The sequence below is a fragment of the Rattus norvegicus genome, chromosome 1 (genome assembly GCF_021556685.1).
Source record: "Rattus norvegicus strain SHRSP/BbbUtx chromosome 1, alternate assembly SHRSP_T2T, whole genome shotgun sequence".
Taxonomy (NCBI): domain Eukaryota; kingdom Metazoa; phylum Chordata; class Mammalia; order Rodentia; family Muridae; genus Rattus; species Rattus norvegicus.
Window position 1 is genome coordinate 150,420,569 of NC_141534.1, and position 20,151 is coordinate 150,440,719.

The 20,151-nt window shown below is 46.2% G+C and overlaps 1 protein-coding gene across 2 annotated transcripts in view; it reads right to left on the minus strand.

The window, feature by feature from the left end:
- Positions 1-8,380: 8,380 nt before the first annotated feature.
- The window catches only part of Cemip (cell migration inducing hyaluronidase 1), a 153,802-nt gene continuing 142,031 nt past the window's right edge, over positions 8,381-20,151 (minus strand). For both annotated transcript variants that reach the window (NM_001427855.1, XM_087558245.1), the window contains 5 exon segments: positions 8,381-11,194; positions 12,815-12,915; positions 16,995-17,152; positions 18,594-18,680; positions 18,855-19,059. In NM_001427855.1, the coding sequence (NP_001414784.1) occupies positions 11,067-11,194; positions 12,815-12,915; positions 16,995-17,152; positions 18,594-18,680; positions 18,855-19,059 (679 nt within the window). In that variant the 3' untranslated portion in view covers positions 8,381-11,066.

Consider the following 20,151-nt stretch of genomic DNA (forward strand, 5'->3'; position numbering starts at 1 on the left):
CATTATAAATCAATGTTACAGAAAATAGTCTTTTTCTTTGCCCTCCTATTTACTTATCTGGGGATTTATCCCAAGGTGATACAGCTTAGGTCCAAAGATGTTCACTGTCTCAGATATTTCACGAACCACCAAGGAGCTGAATAAAATACTGGGGTAGGAAAAGGACAATCAGAGCAGCAGGCATTCAAAGCATTCATCTCTTACCTAGGATATACATTTTAACTAATTTCCTCAGTGCATTTATTTTCAGTATTATTTAGTTTCAATAATTTGACATAGTCGTATCACCCAGTTTTGTAAATAAATAAATCATTTACAGATTATGTATAGGTATTTGCCATCATGAGAGTGTGTGCATCCTGGAGCTGGAGTTATAGATAGTTCTGAGCTGCCTAACATGGATGCTGGGACCCAAACTCAAGGACTCTGGGGAAGAGCAGCAAGTGTTCTTAACCACTGAGTCGCCTCTTTAGTTCTGTGTCAGCGAGTCTTGATGATACACACTATTGGTGCTGTGTTTAGGAGGACATTACCCATCTGTGTTAGTCAGGGTCTCTAAGGAACAAAACTGACAGAATATACATTAGTCTAGTGGACTGAACAACTAATATGTAACACGTCTTCCACCTCAAGCAATCCAACCAAGAAAAATCCTGCACAAGTGTGCCCAGCTGCTTGGGTTTTAGTTAATTCCATGATTTGTCCACAACCAAGATTAGCTATTGCTCTATCCCAGAAGTTATCGTCATTCAACTAAATAATTCACTTTAGAAGATGAAGAAAAGCCAATCGATGTAGAAGATGCACATAGATCTTAGTGTGGTGGTGCACACCTGTAATCCTAGAACTTGGAAGGTAGAGGCAGGAGAATGAGAAACTCAAGGTTATCCTTAGCTACATTCTGAGTTTAAGGCCAGCCTAGGCTATATGCAAACCTAAGCCAAGTTAACACACATACATGAACAGAATCCCATCTTTGAGACTTAGTTCTTTCCTAGAGTATGAATTCTTGCAGTCCCCTGTGGTTTGTGTGGTCACTTGGCTGCATGGGTTGATCTGATAGGCACAGGCAGATATTCCCATTTTTCTCAAGCTGTGTTTGTGATGGTTGGTATATGCTTGGCCCAGGGAGTGGCAGGCACTATTAGAAGATGTGGCCCTGTTGAAGTAGGAGTGGTTTTGTTAGAATATGTGTGTCACTGTGGGCGTGGGCTTTAAGACCCTCATCCTAGCTGCCTGGAAGCCAGTATTCTCCTAGTAGTCTTCAGATGAAGATGTAGAACTCTCAGCTCCTCCCGCACCATGCCTGCCTGGATGCTGCCATGTTCCTATCTTGATAATGGACTAAACCTTTGAACCTGTAAGTCAGCCCCAGTTAAATGTTGTCTTTTTAAGAGTTGCCTTGGTCATGGTATCTGCTCACAGCAGTAAAACCCTAAGATAGTGGTCAAGCACACCTCTGTTAACTCAAGCTTTCTTGATGACTGGCCAGCTAGTACCAACTTGTAAACAGTTGTTAAGTAGGAATTTTGCAATCTGGCTGTTCAGCTGTTATAGCTTGTGCTTCCTATGGTAGAAGAATTTGCTCTGTAGAAACAGAAGTGGTACAACCCAGGCTTCCTTCTGCCTATCCATTTCTCCTGCTCTCCTTCCTTGGCCTCCTGACCACCCACAGGAGAGAGTGAGGCAGTCACTCCTCTTCTCTATTGCTTTCCTTCTCTTCTCCCATATCCTCTATTGTTGATGGGCTGGGCACACAGGGAAGAATGGAGGAAAAAGCTTAGGAAGTCTTCAGTAGAAGGTGCTGTAAAGTGCTTCTAAGTGTCCTGTGTTGTGGCAAGGGCTGGGTCGACTCACTGCCATTTAGTCATTTAGATTTAGACCATTGTGAGGCACCCCTTACTGTGATCTCAGCCAAGATTTTCCAGTTGAATACTGATGGAATCCCTTCCTCCTGTACTTTCTGAGACAAGAATCCTGCTTCGATCCTTCAGTCATCTGGGACTGACCCTCCAGTTTTGTACACAGTGTAGCCAGACTAACTTCCCCCTGGGTGCAGGGCTCATAGGATTCCTTACTCACCCTGCTGGCCAAAGGCAGACGTGTGTTCTCTAGGGGCTGACCTTTGCCATCCCATGCTTCAAGGGAACTCTCACCTCTGCCTTCTTTGGACTCCCTTAGTGGAGGCACCTTATAGATCTCCCCTACCCAAGGCAGCAGAAGGGTCTGATGGGCCTCCAGTTTTCTCTTTGCATGTCCACTATCCTCCAGACCAGTAAGCTCATGGACTTATATGTATGTGTCTGTGCATATGCGTATATTTGTGTACTGCAAGTGTGTGTATACATATATGCGTGTGTGTATATATAAATATAACTGCAGCATGTGCTGTGGGCATGTATGTGCTACATGTGCTGTGTGTATGTACACGTGTGTGTGTGTGTGTGTGTGTGTGCACGCGTGTACATGTGGGTGCCCAAAGTGGGTGTAGGAGGTATGGAGTGTCTTGAAGTCACAGAAGATTAATCACAGGGAGATAAAAATGGTCTCTCAAAGCTGACATGATAACCAACATTCAAAGTAATAATCCAGTAGCAAGCAAATAACTTAATTCCCTTTCTCGGTTGTCTCTGATCTTTGTTCACAGGGCAGCTTGCTTTTGTGCTGTTGGGGCTGCTGCTGGGGTTGCATCCCTTCTGCCCACTGCCCACATGCCACCTTCTGCCCACTGCCCACATGCCATGAGGTCATCCGTAGTTTCTCATGGTGACTTTCCCGTTCCCTTTCTGAGCAGACTGTGTTTGGTTTGCTTTTATCTTCCGCAGTGGTTTAGGAAGGAGACGTCTTATTCTGAGTAGGACTAATTATCATCATTAGTTTTTGTTTGCATTCTTAACCCTGTAATTACAGACCGATCAATGTCTAGGACAACATAGTTTTCCTCCCATGGGGAAGCAGGAGTGTCTGCACAGCTTCTCCTACCTGCTCCTCCCCCCTGCCTGTTTGCATCAGGAGTGTCTTACAGAAACCCAGCCTTCTTCTCTGAAGACTCTCATTAGCTCCCGGTTACCCTGGCCTTGTCCTCAGGCTGGGCTGATACAGGCAAAGCTTTTTCCATATCTCTGTCATTTCAGGCCTTGCTGCCAGCTCTTCTGGCACCTCTCCCCCATTCTAGAATTCTTAGTACTGTGACATCTGGCTTAGAGATCACCTCCATGGCAACTTTTCAGGACGAGCAGCCCATTCCTCTCAAGTCTTAGATTCCAGACCTATTTTCTTTTGCTCTTTTTCTGAGTGGTATCTAATATATTTTTTAGACTGGTTGGTTCCTTTTCATTATTAATTTAGTGAGTTGGAGTCCTGGGACAGGAGAGAGGGGCTGGTTGACGGTAGGGGAGCAACTGGATAGCTTCTGATTCTTTAGCCTTGGTGTCATCATGGTCAAGGAGCCCATTTATCTCACTCATGGCAAGCCTGCCTCCTAGGCTCTAAGAGACTCTCAGGATCATGCTTATTACATCTGACCATGCCTACAACTGTTCTGGGGCTCATTTAAAATGCAGCATGTGGAACTGGAGAGATCACTCAGTGGTTAAACACATGTACTGTGCTTGCAGAGAACCTAATTCACTTCACAGCCCCCATATTAAGTGTCTTATAACAGCCTGTAACTCCAGTTTCAGGGGACTCTGAAATCTTCTTGCCTTTTGAGTACTCATGTGCACATAACACACACCCTCACAGATAATTAAATAATGAAGTAGATTTATTTTATTCTATTGCATATGTATGTATGTATGTATGTATGTATGTATGTATGTATGTATGTATATCTTAGGGTAACTACTGCTGTGTTGAAATATCAAAAGCAACTTAGGGAGGAAAGGGTTTATTTCACTCACACTTCCATAGAAAGCAATGAGGACAGGAACTCAGGCAGCCAGGAACCTGGAGGCAGGAGTTGATGCAGAAGCCATGGACGGGTGCTGCTTACTGACTTGCTCTTCATGGCTTGCTCAGCCTGCTTTCTTATAGAACGCAGAACTACCAGCCTGGAGTGGCCTCACCCACAATGGACTGGACTCTTCCCTCATTGATCACTAATTAAGAAAATTCTCTACAGGGTTACCTATGACCTATTCTTTTTTTTTCTTTTCTTTTCTTTTCTTTTTCGGAGCTGGGGACCGAACCCAGGGCCTTGCGCTTTCTAGGCAAGCGCTCTACCACTGAGCTAAATCCCCAACCCACTATGACCTATTCTTATGGAGGTATTTCTCATTTGGGGTTTCATTTTCTCTGGTGACTCTAGCTTGTATCAAGTTGATATAAACCTAGCCAGCACACAGTGTGATACATGTGTGCAGACATTCAGAAGCCAAAGGAAGGTGTGAGCATTGAACACCCATTCCCAATCCCCTGCTGAGCTGGAGTTACCAGTAATGACTGGTAGGTTATCCAACATGGGTACTGGAATCTGAACTCTGGTTCTTTGGAAGAGCAGCATGCACTCAACCACTGAAACATCTCCCCAGTCCTCTGACTGCTATTTTCTTTTTGATTATTTGTGTGCCTGTGCCTGTGCTGTGCTGTGTCTGTGTATGTGCATTCGAGTGCTAGTGCCTACAGAGGCCAGCAGAGGGCATCAAATGTCCTGGAGCTAGACTTACAAGCTATTGTGCACCACTCATTTTGGCTGCTGCTGAACAAGTTCAAATCCCCTTCTGGAGCTAAACCATTTTGTCCAGCCCCAGCATCTGCCTTTCACAAGGGTGCTGGGATCTGCATTCAGGTTCCCCTGTTCACACATAAGCACTTTCCACAGCAACCCATATCCTCAGAGAAATCTTTTAAATAAAATAAAACAATGCAGTATGTTTTGTGCCCATGGCAGAGGGTGCTGAGAGTTTGAATTTCTTTTTCTTGGTGCTGAGGACCAAACTTCTATTCAGCTAAATCATCAGCCCCAAGAGCCTGCATTCCTGACATTGGTATTCAGCAGTGGCTACAGGCAGAGCTGTGGGAGCTCTCTGGAAGGCATTTTCAATTCTGATAGATGCTCTTGGTGTTTTCTGGGACCAAGGAAGCATTTCTCCCCACTTCCCTATTCTCTCTCTTTCTCACCCTCAACCCAGTCTGTGGACATGGAAACCTGTCTTCTTCAGGAGGTATGATTCTCTCCCACATCCCATTCCTTTTCCTGCTGTGAGGAAAGTAGGAAGCCTCCTACTTTCCCAGCTTACAGTGTAGGGACATGAGGTGGGGGACTTGAGGCAGCTAGTAGGATAATGGTGTCATTGGTAGTGACAAAAGGGAAATCTAGTCAACACCCCTACACAGAGCTGTCTGGAAGTTGACAGCTCCCTTAGATAAGAAAGGCAGATGGCTCCTGTTTGCAGGAGGCCACCACATGGGGGGAAGGGATAAACCAGAGCACACAGAAGCTGCAAACTCCAGGATTCTTGGCCTAGGGCCGGGCTGGGGCTCTTTGTGGAGCCCCCACAGAATGATTCTCATGAGCAAAGTGAGAGAGAATGGAGGATGGATTTGCCAGGTAGAGGAGACACAAAGATCTATAAGCCCAGGAGAAATGAGAGATAAAAGGGGAAAGACACGCTTTTTACACTTGGGGCTTACCTTGTGACAGGAGGTAAGTAAATAGTAGGTATGGAGATGTGGGCATTTGCCACCTAAGGACACTTTTATGCCAAGACTATCCTGTTGGTAATGAGGACAGACTCTCCTAAGCGCTTTGGTTGGCTTGCTAGTACATTTAAGCAGATGCTCTTAGCTCTCAGCTTCCTGACCACTTAAAGACAGACCATGTTTCCCTCCAGTGATTCGCCCTCACTGACTCCTCACAGCCTGCAGGAAGTTTCCCCCTACCACATCCTTCTTTATCTCTAGACTGTATCCTGGGGGCCTCAGGAGGCAATGTCCTTCTGCACCTTCATCAGTGCATCTTGCTTCGTCCCTGGAGCGTCTCCTGCCCGAATGTCTTCCCCCAGGCCGGTAGCATCAAGTGCATCTCCAGTCAGCCAGTCAGCCTGCTCCCAGCTCCATTTAAACAGTGACAAAGAGCTTACCTAATGCCTCCACATTTGCTCTTTGTGGGGGACCTGGTGACTATATCGGGAGCAACCGAAGGTTCTCAGGGTCTACCCTGGTCATATATTGCATCTTTAGATCCAGGTAGGCATGGTAGTCATCTACCAAGGGCCTCTCTACACTTCTCTCAGGTATCTTTGTTACCGACTGGCTGAGCTGATTTGTACAGTTATATAATAGTCTAAGTTGATACGGAAAAATGTGTATCAATTTAGAAAATAAAAATGTGTTTCACATTATCTTCTAAATAAGCCAAACAATGTAAAAACTGTCTGCTAGTGTTATAATATGCTTTATTTACAATACTCTACTGATTTCCAAATCACATGAGAATTTTAATAATTTGCTGTGAAAGTCTTTAATCTGACATGAGCACTCTTACTTCTCTCTTACTGACTGTTCTATATAGGAAACTATCTCAGTCAATCCCCTGCTAAAGTGAGGGGGAGAGAAAGACGACAGCATTGGCTAAGAAATCTTCGGAATCCCATCATCAGATTCACCATTCACCTGGCCCTGTCCAGCTTCCCACCTTCCCTCTTGTATGTTATACACTTAGATGGCCTCAAGTCTTCAAACCCTGGTTATTACCTCTGCCCGGACTGTAAAGGCCCCTTTTTTTGTCCTACACAACTCCTAGGTGAACTCTGGTATCCCTGCCCAACCCATTGACCTTCATGATGATTCTAGATGACAAAAATTCCTCCCTGTTTGAAGAATCTTGCTACACCCCTCCCTGGGCAGGCCCTGGCATATTTTACTCTTTCGTGTTGCCTTTTGTGAATGGCGTCTGGCATAGTACAAATGTGATTGCTTCCTGATGCTAAAGTTTCTCCTCTGTTCCCCCTCCTTCCTGGTTTTCCTTTCTCTCCCATCTCCTTTCTTTTTCTGGGACTGATCTGTTTTTAAGAAATAAAATTTATTTATTATAGTGTGTATGTGTATCTGTTTGTGTGTGTCTCTTGTGCGTCTTTGTGTGTGTGTGTGTCTGTGAGTGTGTATATGTTTGTGGGTCTTTATGTCTGTGTGTGTATGTCTAGGTATGTGTCTTTGTGTCTGTAACATGTGCATTATCTGCGTGACAGTATATGTGTAGAGGTCAGAACACAACTTTCAGAAGTTGGTTCTCTTCCCCCACGGGTATTGTGGATCAAACTGAGGTCATCAGGTAAGCACCTTTACCCACTGGACCATCTCATGGGCCTAAAACAGGACCAGGCAGCTCCTGGAAGGATTCAAAGTAAAAGAAGCTATACATGACCAGAGTGGATCCTGGGGATGTTCTGTTGTTCCTGACAGTCTCCAGGAATACCCAGGAGGTACTATAAAGGCAACTATAGGTAAGATGTCGGTAGTACAGACTGCTCTCCAACACACAAGCTTCCTGCTTCATCATCCTCAATGCTGGGATTACAGACATGACCCCTTGTACTTAATGATGACATGTTCATAAGCCTTGGGTCCTATATTCTCCACTGTTTTGTTTATACAGTATATCCAGGGGTAGATCATCTAATTAACTATTTACTGACAGCTTAATACCACTAACCTGGGGCTAATTCTGTGAATTGTATACACCCACATTCACACTTTATTGCCTACACTAGGGGCATAGATTTTTAAAATACCAATGTGTAAGTATCAGCAGCTTTCTGGACAGTATCAAGAAAAGACCTTCCCACGGTGGTGGTCATGTTTTATATCCGTGCAGTCCACAATGGTGGTCACTAGACTCCCACGAAAGGGGAGCATCTCCAGTGTGGCCAGTACTGATATGGAATTGTATTTTAAGTTGTTCTGAAATTAATTAAATGTCAGTATCCACAAGTGGTCTAGACCATCTCCCTCTGCTCTGACAGTTGAGCCTCCCTCATTCCTCTCTCTATCCCATCCCACCTATATCCCTATCCTTGTCTGGAGCTCAGGTTGGACTTGTTTCTCTATCACTATACCCATGCCTCTCTCAGTCCCAGTTTGTCCTCTGGTCAAAATCTGGGAAGAAGGACAGTTGGTCGTCTAGCCCTGACCCTGATGCCTTCCCTAGATTCCCCAGTCACTTGGTCACATGAGAAGCATCTTCTCTGCCAGAGGACCCTGCGGTCTGCTCCTCCCAGCGTTCCTGTGGGATGGGGGTTCTGAAATGGAAGTGGCTCTCGGGAACAAGACCAGGAAGTAAGTGGGGCAAACTCAGGTGACTTTTATCTTATTTTCTCTAGATGACTGGTCTAACAATGAGGCCCACCGTACCAGTGAATTAAACCAGCAGACAAGACAATGACATCTTTCGTATGTTTAATATGGTACAGCAGGATTTTTCCAAACCAGAGCTGACATCTCCTCCCGGTAGTCCAAAGGACATCCTCTAATATAATATTTAAAATGACTCTTCACTTCTCTGACAGTGACTTCTTGAAGTGAACATATAATAAATAAATAGAAAATATATCTTTGTTCATGGTGACACCTATAAGGAACATTTACATACAAAACATGCTGTGCATCCAATTCACGAGGAAGGGCCAGCTATTTAGCCAACGGGACAGATGGGCCTTTCAATCAAAGGCCCCTGACTCAATGGCAAGGCTGGTGAACAGAAAGGACAAGAGCAACTTTCTAAGCAAGAAAGACACTTGTGCTACCAAGAAAATGCCTGTACATCGACTCTTGTTGGATGCTTTAGGAAAGAACGCTTTCTGTACAGAACACTGTACTGTTCAACATATGTACAACCCGGAGAACTTTCCAATAGGTATTTGCTGAAATGAACTGAGCCAAAGACATTCAACATTCATGGCCACCTGAAAGTGATCGCGTCTTAAGTGGTTCACAGTGTGAGACCCTCGCATTAAAAATTCAATGAAACTTACACAAGAAAAAACATGAGGTCACTTTTATCCCCTCCCCTCCCCACTCATCTCCCCAGAAGAGGTCTTCCCTCTGACATTGGCAACTGAAGCCACTGTGTCTTAAGAGGCGTGGCTCCACAGCCACTTCCCAGCAGCTGGAAGACCCATTCAGTGGGAAAGACCCTCTGGGAGTTGGCTCAACCTGGAGAGTGGACTCTGGGACTAAGGCTCCTTGACACCACTGGACAGAGGGGACCAAAGCAAGTCTTCTTTGAAAGAATGAGTTTGTGGTTGTGGAGGAAAGGGAACCAATTCCATTCATGAAACACAGAGAAACCCTGATGTCGCAGAAGATTACTGAGCATGGATAGTTTCCACTCATCCGGGCATTGAAGCTGTTTGCTCAGACAGAGTGAATAGAAACTGAAAGACCCTGGACTGGAGTCAACCACTCTCAGATCCCCACAAGGAACCAACTGGCCCAACAAAAACACATTGGCATATCTTGATGCTATCCATTGGGCATACCAGCACCACTGAGGAATAAGGTGGCACCAAGAGAATTCCACAGTCATGAGTAGCCCATGTCCACATGTGGCTGGCAGTGTAAAGAAAGTGGCAGGGCTGCTGCCAAGAGGAGAGTGGGCAGTGTGTACTGAGGGGCAAGTAGGAAAAGCCCTTTTAAAAAGGCCATTATATTCTGGACCTTTTCTCCCCTTCTAGGGACTATACTCCCTTCCAAACGCTATCTTGGGAATACTGGACATCCCAGGCTAGCCACAGAGGCAGTATGGTGTGGCAGTGGGTACAGAGCTTGGGGCTCGCAGACCTGACTGTGGTTCATACCATTTTCCTCAGATGTAGGTACAAAGTGATGGACTAGATGGCCCTTGAGGGCCCCCAAGGTCCTCTCCATCTCTGACACTCCAGGTTCACTATGATGTGAGCATGCTCAGATTTCCTGACTGAAGTGCACTAGAGACCCATTGTAGAGCCTCAGGCCTGTGTGTGAACTCCACTCCCACCTCTCTGAGTCAGAGAGAGCTGGTTGGAGACCAATCCGAATAAGGCTCTGTGCATTGCAATGCAATCCATTTCTCTTTTGCAGACTCTACTTCTCTATCACAAGTGAGTCAGCTGCTTAGGGTAAGAGGTGACCTGACATGACTCAGATGCTGCAGGTGGTGGCAGGAAAGCCTTCGCTTCTGAGCCATGCCAGAGGCTACTTCATCTCTCTCCATCATCTCTGTCCTTCACTCCTGCCAGAACCACCACCTCTCAGAAGAAGCCTTCCCCACATTCTTGGTGTGGTGAAGTTCCCCTCCTCCACTCTACCTCTGCTCAACTGTGTCACATCTTTCTGGGCTCTCAACCTGGTATCAGAGTGTGCTGAGACCTGGCTGCCTGTCACCAGCTGACTCCCAGGGGTGAGTTTTCACCGCTCCATTTATTATATCCAGGGTACTCAGTGGAGATGTCAGCTACAATGATTATTTCTACTGATGGGCTCCAGGCACAGAGCAAAACACAATAGAGATTCTACAATCTCAGGAGGGACAAACAGCAGCCACCTAGTCCCTGTTCCAATGTGCCAGCTGAAGTCTCTTGAACAAGCATCCCCTGTAGACAGGGTTCCGTCTCCTCCCCAGTGTTGTCTGCCACACTGGACAGCTCTGTCTGCACTCCAGCTCCTAAACCCAGGAAGCCAGACCCTCGCTTACAGGAATAAAGAGGTACCCCCTCCATCTGCCACTTAATGAATCTGAAAGTGACTGTGGAAAACTGTGAGTGGTCCCATTATCCAGACCATCCCCTAGGTGGGTTCAGACTCCTGTCCAAATGGCCCTTTGCTGCCAGCACAACCCAGGTCTCTTTGTATGGTCCCCATGCCTGCTGCTGAGGTACAGGTAGGAGAGAAGCACCCAAGAGGAGGTTGTAGCATCGGCCAACACTGCCCAGAGGCTGCAGGTAGACTTGAGTAGGGGCAGGTGGCAGCACCAAGGTCTCTGATATTTGTCCCTTAGCCCAGCAGAGCTGAAAATGAGGGGACCTAGCCATCCTGTCCCCAGTTGCTGTATGGGTCCAGCCTGGGGTGGTACCAAGTGGCAAATCTTCTTACAACTTCTTCTTTCTCACCACAGGAATGGGCACCACTTGGAAGATTTTGGCCTTGTGGTCCTCCGTTTCCAGAGTCACCCAGATGGGTCGAAAGTTGCCTTTGAAGCCGACAAATGTCATCTTTTCTGTAATGTGAGGAATCAAGTGGGTGAAAATAACGAAACTTTAGAGAATTGCTGCATGTTATGCCTTAGCACTCCCCTTCAGCATCCTCTGTCCCCATATGGCAATTCCTTCCTAGAGACATTGAGCTCTGGCCCTCTAGAGCAAGCTCTCAGTCCAGCTGTTGCTGGGATTGGGTATCTTTTTGTATGGGGTTTGTAGGCATCACTCTTGAGCATCATGGCCACCTCAGTAGGGTATGTTACAGGAGAGCCATGCACAGCAGTGGACAGAGGGGCTGAGGAGGGAAGAGTGCTGGTAGGACTCCTGCTTGATTTCTAGCTGACTTACTATCAACAGAAAGTTGCTGTATCCTATGACCCCACCTGCAGAATGCTGGCATTTGTCTTCAAGATCTTAGCCTCGGCTCTGTTACTTTGCAGCTCTAGGAGGGAAGAATTGTCCCAGGACAAATGACACACAGAGTGGGACTGAGTAGCAGTCCAGACCTTAGGCTTCCATGCTGCATGCTCTGTCTCTGCCCTGCACTTCAGTGACATGGAGGTCCATGTCTATGCTCAGGAGTATATGCCAGGCTGGGGGGACAGTGTACATCTATCAACTCTGGACAAGTACCACTTGATATTCTTCATCATATGTCTGAGGCTTTGGCAACAGCACCCTAATTTAACACATAGAAGCACCCAAAGAGCTCTGAGGTTTTCAGGAAAGGACTTTGACTCTTTCTCTACTGGCTACCACAACAGGCTTGTATCCTTCCAGACTTTTCTCTGGCTGCCTGGGATAAATATTTTCATGATAGGCTGCTGGTTTTGATGTTCGCATGATCAGGACAGATAGTCAGGACCTGATTCAGGAGGGCAAGGGTCCATATCCTAGCTGAAGCAAGCACCTCACTATGTAACTGTAGATGTCTCCCTCCTCTGCAGAGGGAGCCATCGTTGCTGCCCATGTTATTTGTGAATGCGCGAGACAATTATTGGAAGTTCAACAAGGTGCAAGCCTGGTGTCAAACAGTAGCTGTCATGGTCACCATCATCGACACGTCTGCTCTCTCTCATTTATACCTCCCTGGGGCCTTGCTCTGACCAATCTATGACTAATGAGCATCACGTGGATCTGGCTAGATTTATCCAGCATATCCAGGAAGCCTGGGCTGGGTTTCATCACAGAAGACTCGTTTGACTGTAAACAAGCATGGAATGTCTCTGGGATTTCATTCTCTCCTTTTTCCCTATCTTAGAAGACATTATTTTTTCAAACTGCTACAAAAGCAGGCATCATCTGGACTTGTGAGGAGGATGCAGACCCTTGCCAGGCTGAATAGTCAGACAAAGGCAGTTTCTGATGATGCTTTCATTGAATAGAGGGTCACTTGTGAAGACAAGGGGCAGATAGCTCTAGCAGCTTTCTACCAGTGTCTGATCGTAAGGAAAAATGAATAAGTTTTAGTGAGGGATGATAAGCATGTGGCACCAGGCCAGAAGGCCACTAACCATGTTGAGGGTTCGGGGGCTGCACCCAAGCCTAGTGGGGAACAATGTCCCAAATACAGCAAGGATAATGGCTTCTCCACACCACCTGCCCTGGTTCTGAGTCATTTAGACCCCGATCAGACTTACCTTTCAACTTGAGACCTTTGTCTGCTCCAAGCTTTTCCAGCACCCTGGTCCATGGGCCTCTGGTGATGTATCTGCCCTTTGATGCCATGAGCACTATGGAACTGAGGAGGAAGAGACTGGTCAGACGACAGGAATGAGAGCAAACTCCATCGAGGGGTGTGCGGGAGGAAGGCTGGACCTGGCAAGGGACTTGAGAGAGGAGATCCGCCTTCCATCTTAACCAACATACTCTTTCCTTTCAATGGCAAATATCCCCCAGCACCTGCCCACATCTGGTGTCTCTGACCTTCTCAAGTTTAGACAGGGTTCCAGCAAGCAGGATAGTACGTGTGAGGAGCGCTATCTCAAGGCGCTACACCAGCACCTGTGTGCTATCCCAGCACTTGTGTGATATCTCTCTCTCTCTCTCTCTCTCTCTCTCTCTCTCTCTCTCTCTCCTTTCCTTCCTCCCTTATTTTTCTTTCCTTTTTGATTTTTTAAATTTTCTTTTGAGACAGGCTCTCACTATGAGTCCTGACTGATCTGGAATTTACTATGTAGACCAGGATGCCCTCAAAACTCATAGCGATACACCTGCTTCTGCCTCCCAAATGCTGGGATTACAGGCGTACATTATCACTGCCCAGCTAATATGTATTTCTTAATTCAAATGATTTTAACACTGTTGGGTATAAAAGTCAATGAGAATGTGATGACAGAGAAAGACAAGGCAGCTACAAGGGAGCAAAGAAGGAATGAGACCGGGGGCTGGAAGAGAGAGGAGGAAGCACCATCCAAAGACAAAGCCATCGTGAGTGCTCCACAGCATGCCGCCTTGGAGACCTGCTGCAGTGGCTCTACTTGGGAGCTCATAAGGCCCATACAGCCTTCTCACAGCAGGCCTTCTGACCTACAAGTTTCATTCCTACAAGACCACATCTGACCTCTTAAGAACAGGGAGCCTGCCCCACATTAGGTTCCCAGTGGAATCCGTATTCTCTCTCTCTTTCTTTTCCTGTCTTCCTTTTGTTGTGGATCTCTGGATGTTTTTTGCATGTAGAGGCCAGAGGATGACATCAGGCATCCTGCTCTACCAACCCCCACCTTATTCTCTTAATCCAGGGTCTCTCACTGAAACTTCTGTTAGGCTGGAAGTACTGAGCAGTCCCCCGTCTCTGTCTCCTACAGGTTACAGGCACAGGTGTGGCCCACAGCTGGCTTTTTACATTGGTTCTGGGATCTGAGCTCTAGTCCTCCATGTGCACCAAGTACAGAGCCCATATGTGTATTTTAGTGGTTTCTGTGGAAGGCACTGAGCTTTGTGCAGCCCAACCTCCTCTGAACTGCAGAAAGAGCGGGGCCTGGTTTTTAAGAGTATTCTGGGAAGGACACTGTGTAGTTGTTGCATTTCCAGAATGGCTCTGTTATGTGTCACCACCCTCTCTGGTCATGCAAGATCTGCCTGCCTTGTTTTGCCAAGGGAGATTGAGAAGCTACACATGATCTGTGGGGGCTTCCCAACATGGTTGCTCAGGAGGGAAGGGGTCAGAAGAACCCTATTTGCAAAAGTTGAGCTGGGAACTCTGTTCTTCCTGCCTTGGGCTGCATTTAGCCCCCCAGTGCTAAGAAAACAGCCTCTGTGGTAGCAGACTCATGCTGGGCCAGACATGGGGAGTGAGCACCACCCCAGAACAGAAACAGGGCTTCCAACTTCCATCTCAGTGGAATTCTGTAACCACAGACCACAGTCCAGACATGGAAAAACTGTATGGGATTCTGGAACTTGCTATTACTCCTGATTTTGTCCCACTGGGAGCAGAAGGAAAGCTGTCAACAGGCAAAGGGCTAGTGTACAATAAGAACTAATGGGAGGCCGGTGGGAAGGCTGTCTTGGGCTCTTTAAGAAGGCTAAAAGGAGGAGGCCCAAGGGATTGGAAAAGTGAGGCCCACTAATGAGAAAGGATTCATTGCTAATACATCCTTGGGGTAGATCCAAGCTCTGCTCCCACGAGGAAATTTTCCCTTTGTTTGGATGAGAATAAACACTGAAGGCCTATGGCTGAACTAGTGAACTCAAAGGAAGGTCATATACTCAAGGTGGCATCAGGGACAGGGTTACTTATCATATACCTCCTGGTACAATTCACATTAGGGTCTCTCTGCCTGGTACATTATCCTCTTAGCCCCTGGTACAGGATCACTTAGCCCCTGTGTTTCATGACATAATCATGACCTTCCCATAGGTGGAAGGTCAGAGGGGGCTTCTACAAGCTCTCCTCAGTGTCTGAGGTATGAGCAGCTGGCACCCTATGGCCACTGGTGGTCCTGTGCATGGATGGGGGAGGGAGGATAAGGCCCAGGCTAGGTTTGAGTCACAGAACAGAAGCACCTCTCCCTTCCCTCTCAACTGCTGCTTCTCAGGAAGCCAGGGAGAGGTTGGTGGTACCCATTCCTGACTGTGTATCAATTGTTATCCTAAGTCTGACTGAAACCATCCTCACTTCTCCTAAAGATGTGCAAGGGCTGCAAGGAATCCCACACAGCTCCAAACAGAACTCTGGGAGCTGTTTCTCATTCCAAGCCTCTATAATCTGGTTCATTTCAAGAAAAGGCCTGTGGCCAAAAAGGCCTGGAACCTACTGATCTCTAGATGATAAATGAACTTTCCCAACTTGGAAAGTCAGATTCTTCTGTATGAATTTACACTTGAGAGCTCGAGTGTGGGGCTAGGGGGCTCACTTAGTCATTAAGGTTTGCTTGTTTTACAAACACAAGGAGTCAAATTTGATACCCAGAATCCAGAACAAAAATAAAGCCAGGTGTGGTGGATGCACCTGTGTTTGTAATCTCAGTGACAGGGAAGAGGAGACAAGCATCTGATTCCCAGGACTTGCTGTTAAGCAATGATGACTTCTAGGCCAGTGAGAGACCTTTTCTCAAAAAAAAAAAAAAAAAAAAAAAAAGACACCCAGGGGTGTTTGTCTTCTAGCTTCTGCAGACATGTGTGCACATCCCTGTACATTTGCTTCTACATGCATATGTGTGAATATAGTGTGAAAAGAGCACTGAGTGTGGGAAGAACAGATACAACATGTGACTGAGGAAAAGCTATTCTCCAGAATCATACACGGAGTCAGTCTTGCCCCTCAGCCACAAGAGTACACCCTGAAGAGTCCTTGTCTCTACTCATTAACAATTTACTAAGCACCTAGGGGTGACAGGTGCCACATGAATTACATAGGCTTTCCAGTAGTCTGCAACTCCAGAGAGATTTCCACACCCACATTGTAGTTTAGAGATTGAACATGTATAAGTAAGTCTATTGTGGAGTCAACATCAGGAAGTCTGATTCCTTGATAAGGCATCATTTGAGGCTTCTGTTTCTGTTCCAAGCAGTGCTCCAGTGGAGAATGGTGGGTTGATTGGAAAAGACATTAGTGAGGAAGAAACAGGGGGTAGGAAGTGAGGAGAGGGTACAGAGGAACCTAGCGTTTAAGACACTCAAACTAACTTCCAATATCGGAGATGGGAAGAAAAAAAGTCTGTCCGTAACCTATAGTGTTGGTCAACCAATGGTGAAGAAAGAACAGGGCCAGAGAAGACATCAGGGAGGGATGAAAAAGGAAGGGCAATGGACTGTTTTAGATTGGGTTCGAATATGGAAGTGAATGAAAGAATACTGGGCAGATTCTGATCCAAACATCTCGATGGATGATGATTTAAAGGAAACAGAAGGAGGGCTGATCTGGATGATCAAAAGAGAAAAGGGATAAGAATTTAGTTCCCTTCAAGACATCTAGGTGGCAACCTTTTAGTAGCCATTGGATATGGGTGTTTCGGGTTTAGAAAAGAGATCCAGGCTGGAGAGCTTCAGAAGCCACCAGCATTTGGATCCTATTGGAGGTGTGGGTGGAGATGAGATCACTGGAGGAGAGTGCTGTGATGGGGGCAGAGGGTCAGGCAGCCTTCCAAGGAGTGAGGCAGCATTCCCCTCTGCCTCAGGCTGACCTACATCCACAGCAGACCTGCCTCCAGTCCGAGCAGCAACAGGCACAAAGTTCTCTCCACCCAGTAGACACAATCTGTAGGCGCAGATCATCCCGACTGGCAAGAATCATGAGCGGTTGAGCATGAGGGACTGGGCCATAGCCAGGAATCTGTTGTGGCGCTGGACAGTTCAGAAACTGAGACATACACTTACTTGTCAGGGATAGCCGCCACGTAGTTGAAGAGTTGCCATGGTATGCCCTGCAGAATGGCATTTCTGAAGCTACCGAGGCTTACCACATGACCTCGACTCCCATCAATCACCACTATCTGGATGCCATCTTCTGAGCAAGGGTACCTCCTCCCATCCACCTGCAGGGCCAAAGCAACAGGAGTGAGAGATCCTGGGGCATGTCAGGCCCACAGTTCTCCTTCCTGTATGTATCCTTCCTACGTATACTAAAGACAGAGTTTGGTTACACAGCTGCTCAACTTATGAGAACCCTTTACACCCCTTACAGCTGTGCTCTCTGTAGGTTTGAATAGTGACCTCCCAAAGATACGCCCACTAGGAAACTTCGGATTTTATTTTATCTAGAAATAGTGTTTTTGAAGATGTTTAATGACACATATATTAACGGTCTCAGGGTAGGATCATCAAGAATGTTTAGGTAGGCACTAAGTCCAATGATGGGGTCCCTTAGGCAGAAAGGTAAGAGATAGGAGATAGGAACAAAGGAGGGAGGGCCTCATGAAGATGGGACAGAGATGTCAGTGATGTAACTCTAATCCAAAGGCCCGTTAGGGCCACCTGAAATTAGAAGAAGCTTTCTGATTTCCAAAACTGAAAAGACAATAATTTTTGTTTTAACCCACCCAGCTTGGGGCAATTTAGCACAATACCACCTGTTACAGTTTAATCTGACATGCCCCACTGGCTCATGTTTTGAATGCTTTCTCCCTACCTGGTATTGATGTTTCAGGAGTGTGGGGAACCTTTAGGAAGTAAACTCTAGCTGGAGGAAGTTGTTTACTATCAGTCAGTGCTTGAAAAGTTATTCCTGGCCCCTACTTCCTGCCTTTTTCATTTCTTTCTGGTCCTCCATGAGATCAATAGCCTCTGCCATGTGTGCAGGTGCAGTGTGGTGGTTTGAGTGAGAATGGCCCCATAGGCTCATATATTCGAATGATTGGGTTCCCAGTTGGTGGAATGGATTGGGAAGGATTAGGGGGTGTGGCCTAGTTAGAGGAGGTGTGTCACTAGGGAAAGGCTTTGAGGTTTCAAAAGAGTCTGCCATTCTCATTGTCTCTCTGTGCCTCCTACTTGTAGATCAAGACGAAAGCTCTCAGCTGCTCCTACCACCATACCTTTTCTCTGCCATCATGAACTCAAGCCATCTGAAATTGTAAGCTCCACATTGAACACTTCCATTTATAAGTTTCTTTGGTTATGGTGTTTTTATAATTAGAATAAGTTGTGGCTTGAACTTATTACTCCCAGTTACTCTCAGTAGTGTGGTCAGTTCTCTGAGATAATTTCCCCATCTGGGAATCAGTGTGATAATAGTCACACTGTGTGATAAATGTCACAGCACTAGAAAAGCAACTATGACATCAGGCCTCTGTGAACTGGCCTTTTCTGTCATACTTCCTCACTACAATGGACCAAAGCCCCATGAAACCATGAGGAAAATAAATCTTTCCTCCCATCAGTCATCATTTATCATGTACTGTGATCACAGTGAGGCCACTGCAGCTAATACATCTGCTCCACACCAGTTAGCAGCCTTGCACCTACAAAATCTTTGCTTACTTCAATATAAGCGAAGTCATTCCGAAGGTGAAAGAAATGTTGCCTGGAACTTTCCATCTTCACTTCCAGGAAGTGGTCTTTTGTCTTCTGAAAAACAAATACAGAACAGTTGTGAACTGTGAGGTCTGAGTGCTTTCTCTCCTCATGTGCTCTGTGCCTTGACCCAGAACGGAGTCATGGAGGTGAGTAGGTATCCAGAGATGAACTCAGCTGGCTCTGAGCCTCTTAGAGGTAAAGGGCCCAGTTACCATGGCTACTTACCAGCTGAGCCCCGAACAGCTTCCTGGGCATTGGCACATCCACTACGGCCCTCTCAGTGAACCTGGGGTAAGCAGTAGCTGTGCAGTCGCTGATGCCTGCATTCCTTGGGAGCAGAGCTTTGATCTTGATTCTCTCACAGCCCTTCATGGAGCAGAAAGCAAATTTCTCCCTTTCATTCTGGGCTTTTAGCTTCAAGAAGAGCAACCTGTACACAGAAGGAATCTGGGTATTCTTATGGGGGCAATTATAACCTCCTCCGCACTCAAATCAGACATGATGGTTCCTACCTGTCACCCGGACCAAGTTCAAGGTCAGATTGCTTTACATATTAAGTTCAAGGCCAAGCAGGACTACCTATTGAGACTTTGTCTCAAGCAAACAAATGAGCAAACAAATAGCAAATAGCCTGGTCACTGAGGTTACATCCCAAGGGCCTTAAATCATGGAACTGTGTCTGTCAGAGAATCATATGCAGCTGGAAGAATACATACATACATACATACATACATACATACATACATACATACATACGTGTGTGTATCTAGATAGATAGATGGATAGATATTGAAGAAGGAGATAAAAATTCTGGCAAATATTTCCTGAGTACCAATTACATGTCATACAATTGGAGGCTGACATATCATCTCATTTAATTGTCAACCTGCCCACAGTGTACTATTATCACACTGATTCCCAGATGGGGAAACTATCTCAGAGAACTGACTCCACCACCGGGAGTAACAGAGCTGGGAGTTTCCCCATCCCACCATGGATCCTAACTCTACTTTTGTTCAAGCCATAACTTATTCCAATTATAACTGCTGGGAAGGAACCTGGCCTGTGTTCCAGGGAGACAGATTATGTAGCTGCCACAGTTCTAACTTGGCATCTACTATTGTTGTTCTTTCATCTAAGAGAAATGCTCTCAAGCTGAGTCCTGTCTGTAAAACCTAAAGATAAGATCCTGATTGTCTCCACACTCTTCTTTAGGGGAGCCAACTTTCAATGAACCCACTTGGCTTTGGGCCAGGGTGCCAGAGCCTACTGTACCCACTTCTGACCACTGTAGGGGCTCACACTGGATTTTAAATAGGTTATTTATTGGTTATAGGAGGGCAAGAGGATGCACTCTCTTGTGAGCTGGAATGAAGGAAATGGCACGTCTTATTTACTGGTTGGCACTTGAGTTGTAAAGCCAAGTGAGAAATGGCTACTATGATCTTTTGTATCATGGCTGTCCCAAGGAATTAAGAGAAGAAGGCAGCTCAAGGGAGGAGCCTGATACCAGAAGTTTAGT